This window comes from Phalaenopsis equestris, unplaced genomic scaffold (genome assembly GCF_001263595.1).
Source record: "Phalaenopsis equestris unplaced genomic scaffold, ASM126359v1 Scaffold000025, whole genome shotgun sequence".
NCBI classification, from domain to species: domain Eukaryota; kingdom Viridiplantae; phylum Streptophyta; class Magnoliopsida; order Asparagales; family Orchidaceae; genus Phalaenopsis; species Phalaenopsis equestris.
The window spans coordinates 41,827-45,571 of NW_018164467.1; the positions used below are offsets into that span (position 1 = coordinate 41,827).

Genomic DNA, 3,745 nt, shown 5'->3' on the forward strand with positions numbered 1-3,745 from the left:
ATATATATATATATTATCATCCAATAGTAGACGTCTCGACATAAAATTTTCTACATCTATGGAGACAAATTTGGCGCTGCACTTTCTCCATTCTCTGAGGCATTGCTATATTGATGTTGTTGAGCAGGTATTGAACAATGTGGAACAGTGTCAGAAAGCCTAGAATCCACCATCAACGAATCGAGCATAGAAGGATCATGAAAACAAGAAACAGGTTGATTCAGTTGCTCATCACCCGAAATCGCCGTCGACGTCGACGCTGCCACCCCACTTTCTGCCACTTTTTTCTCTGGCACAATATCCACCAAGAAATCAAACACCTGATGCTTTGCAATTTCTAAAAAGATGTCCCCCCTCTGCAAAGTTTTTTGCTTTTCTCGATCAACCTGACACCACGAGCCGTGGGTCAGCTCGAGGATGAAAAGCTCGCATGCCTTCGAAAAAAGCGGCGGCACCTCGGCGGCGATCATCTTGACTTCTTCATCGGCTTTCATGATCTTTTTGATCCTGGCGAGAGGGAGGTTGTGGTTCTTGATGTTCTTTCCTATATTGATATCCTGGATTAGATTTACCCAGAAGGACTGGTGCCTCAAGTCGTGCTGCGCCAACTGTGGTTGCTGAACATGCGGGGGAATTTGATATGGTGGAGGAAAGTGATAGGGAAACTGCTTAGGTAGGGCATTTGTCTGCAATTGTGGATTGGTGCCTATTATTAGGTTTGTTGGGGGTCTATTGGTGACTAGCGGCAATTGAAGTGAATCCATGGCGGTCTGCTGTTCCTGCTCGGTGCCATTCTGCATGATGATTTAAACAAACAATCAATATAATGCGGTATAAAATGATTTCTGTGTTTGTTTAAGAAATCAGAAGGATATGGGATCTTTATCGTGTAGTATAACGCTATTTTTTGTACATCAAACCTTTGCAGATTTTGGTTTATAACCTCCTCATTTGCATCAATGTTACATTTGGTGACGCATTAAAAAACAGAACAATTAACAAATCTTGATAGAAAACATGCTTAAAATAATATCTCATTCAAAAAGTAGTTTGCTGTTCCTGATTAGATGAGTGGTCAACCAATGTGTTATGGTATGACTCATATACCATATCGGGACAGACGCTGGATCGAAGCGGAGCGGAGGGAAGCGGGTCCAAATTGGGAAGTTACGTGGGTTGGGGTGCGGGGGCAAAGCCCCGCGGTATGGTACAGGGGTAATGTTGTAATTACATATTGTGCATAGGTTTACTCCTGGGGTTATAAATAGGCCTGTTAGTAACCCCAGGAGGTATCCCTGATTTTTGTAAACCTCTTTTCTGCTCTGCTCCCGAGGACGTAGGCATCTTTGCCGAACCTCGTTAAATCTCTGTGTTCTTCTGGATTTGTGTCGATTACTGTTTTTCTTCGCCCTAATTTTCTCAACACAATGGGTGAGCTTAATCCTTATGTGGAGCTTCTGGGTTCAAACATGATTTGAATACTTTGTATTTTGCCCAACTTTGGAACTCTACTATCCACATTTCCAAACAAATAATAATCATGAAATGAATTTGAAAATTTTGATGAGTCAAATACATCAAAGATCGATAAAAAAATAGGCGCTTACATCCATACCACACATTATTTTGTGTTTAACCATCCCGGTTCTACGCAGAAACGGTTCAAAGATCGGACCGAACCGGTTAAATGACCGGTTAATGATTGAATCACTCCAACCACTTTTTTAAAATATAACCATCACCACTTTTTTAAAAGTGAAATATACATTTTTCATATGACACAAGATCTTATAATCATAAATATCAAACTTTGGCGGTTATATATGTAAATACATAAGGATTTCTCAATCTCGAGGAATAAAAACAGTATGAATAAGAGTACTAGTAATTAGGCCCAACCTCCCAAATTAAAAACCAACTTCCAAAACAATATTCATCTAATTCGCGAATTTGGAAGTACCTCCGCGAGCAACAACTTGGAGGTCTTATTGTTGCCAATGGCATTGAACTTTCTCAACATTCTCTCCAACTTCGGTGTCAGTCCTCCCTCTTTGCTCAGGATGATCGAACAATTGGATTTGGGGGAGCGACTGAAGAAAATATAGGATATGAGATTGGAGGGTTGAGAAATGCTATAACCTTAGCGGGAAAGGAGGAGAAAGATTGGCATGGAAGCCTTTGTTGCTGTTTATTTATATATAGTTGAATGTGTGACCCACATTTCTTTTCCCAAAATAAAAAGAGTCGGGAGTGTTTGACGGACACGGAGAAGCCGGAGGCCAACGGAATGAATTTAAATTTGCGGAAATGTATTTTAAAATTATTAAAATATAAAACATTAGTTAATTAAAAAAGTTTTAAAATATATGAATTGGTTAATTAGTTAGTTTTTATATTTGGACAAATTATAATATATTTAATTTAAAATTATGAGAAAAACTTATCAATCAAATGAAAAATGTTCTTATTATTTTATCTATAAAAATTAAAAGAAAAGCCTCAATTTTTCCAAGGCAACACTCTGAATATAAGAAATATCTTATTATTTATGAATAATTATTTCGGTTTTAATTAAATTGTTTTGCTTGAAATTCTCCTCTATATTATTTTTTTCTTTTTTAATGGCCTGAATGCTCATTTGCTATTGGATCTCAAATAATCTTGAATTAATACTTGATAGTTTTGAATGTCTAAAAAATATGACACCTGATTATGCCTTATTAACTTGTTACGTTTTATAGTTTTTAGAGAGTAAAGATATCAATTTGAGAACTGAGATTAGGTCAAAAATTGATTTGAATTTTGGCTTGGATCGAGATCCGATATAAATAAATGAGCTAAGCTAGGAGCCAAAATTTTGGATCAAAGTTTTTTTGAGTAGATTTTGAGCCGATCGCAGCTCTACTCGAAGTCAGATCATTAATATCCCTTGTGATGTTAGGGCTGTGAAATTAGCAAATTTAGCTCGAAGATCATTAATCGCTCGAAATTTGATTCAAATTTTGGCTTGCAACGAGATTAAATCCAAATAAAAAAGCCGAGCTACGAGCCAAAATTTTTCATTGATTTTTTTTTTTTTTCGGACTGATTTTGAGCCAATCCTAGCTCTGCTCAAGATTAGATTGTTAACCGCCTTAATTTAGATACACTAAAGATAAAATTAGTTTCCAGTTCAAGAGTTAAGAGCTCGTTTGGAATCATTTTTGTGTCTTATTTTCAAATTATTAATTTATGTTTTGATTTAAAATAAAGTAAGTTTCACTATTTGATTAAAATATGATTCTTCTTAAAAGTATTAAAAAAATAAAAATTGTTTGAGTGTTTTAGAAAAACATGCTAATTTATTTTTATAAATAAAAAATAAAAATATGTAAAAAAAATAATGATAAATATATTTTTAAAACAAAAAAAAAATGTAAAACTAAAAAATAAATTGATTTCAAATAACCCTAAGCTTTTTCACTCTAATTTAATGCAAAACTATTGTGCATTTTTGGCAATCTTTTTGATGAGCTACTTGTACATTAGAAACACATCTGCACTAATCTCAAGGTGATCCAACAAATAGATGGAAAAAAATACAACCAAGAAGGGCCCACAAGAGCAGGACCAAGGGCTCACAGCTAGGGCTATCAAAAAAGCTTGTTGTTCGCGAACAACTTGTGTTCGGCTTGTGAAGTAGCTCGTGTTCGGCTCGTTCGTTATGTAAATGAGCCGAACACGAACAAGTTTTTAAAGATCGAAT

The 3,745-nt window shown here is 35.5% G+C and overlaps 1 protein-coding gene across 1 annotated transcript; it reads right to left on the reverse strand.

Annotated features, from left to right (window-relative positions):
- Positions 1-56: 56 nt before the first annotated feature.
- LOC110018563 (nuclear transcription factor Y subunit C-2-like) lies at positions 57-2,146 on the reverse strand. Its single transcript, XM_020715912.1, has 2 exons — positions 1,961-2,146; positions 57-794 (listed from the first exon to the last, which is right to left on the reverse strand). The coding sequence occupies exons 1-2, from the start codon at positions 2,018-2,020 to the stop codon at positions 57-59; spliced, it is 798 nt and encodes a 265-aa protein (XP_020571571.1). The 5' UTR covers positions 2,021-2,146.
- Positions 2,147-3,745: the final 1,599 nt, after the last annotated feature.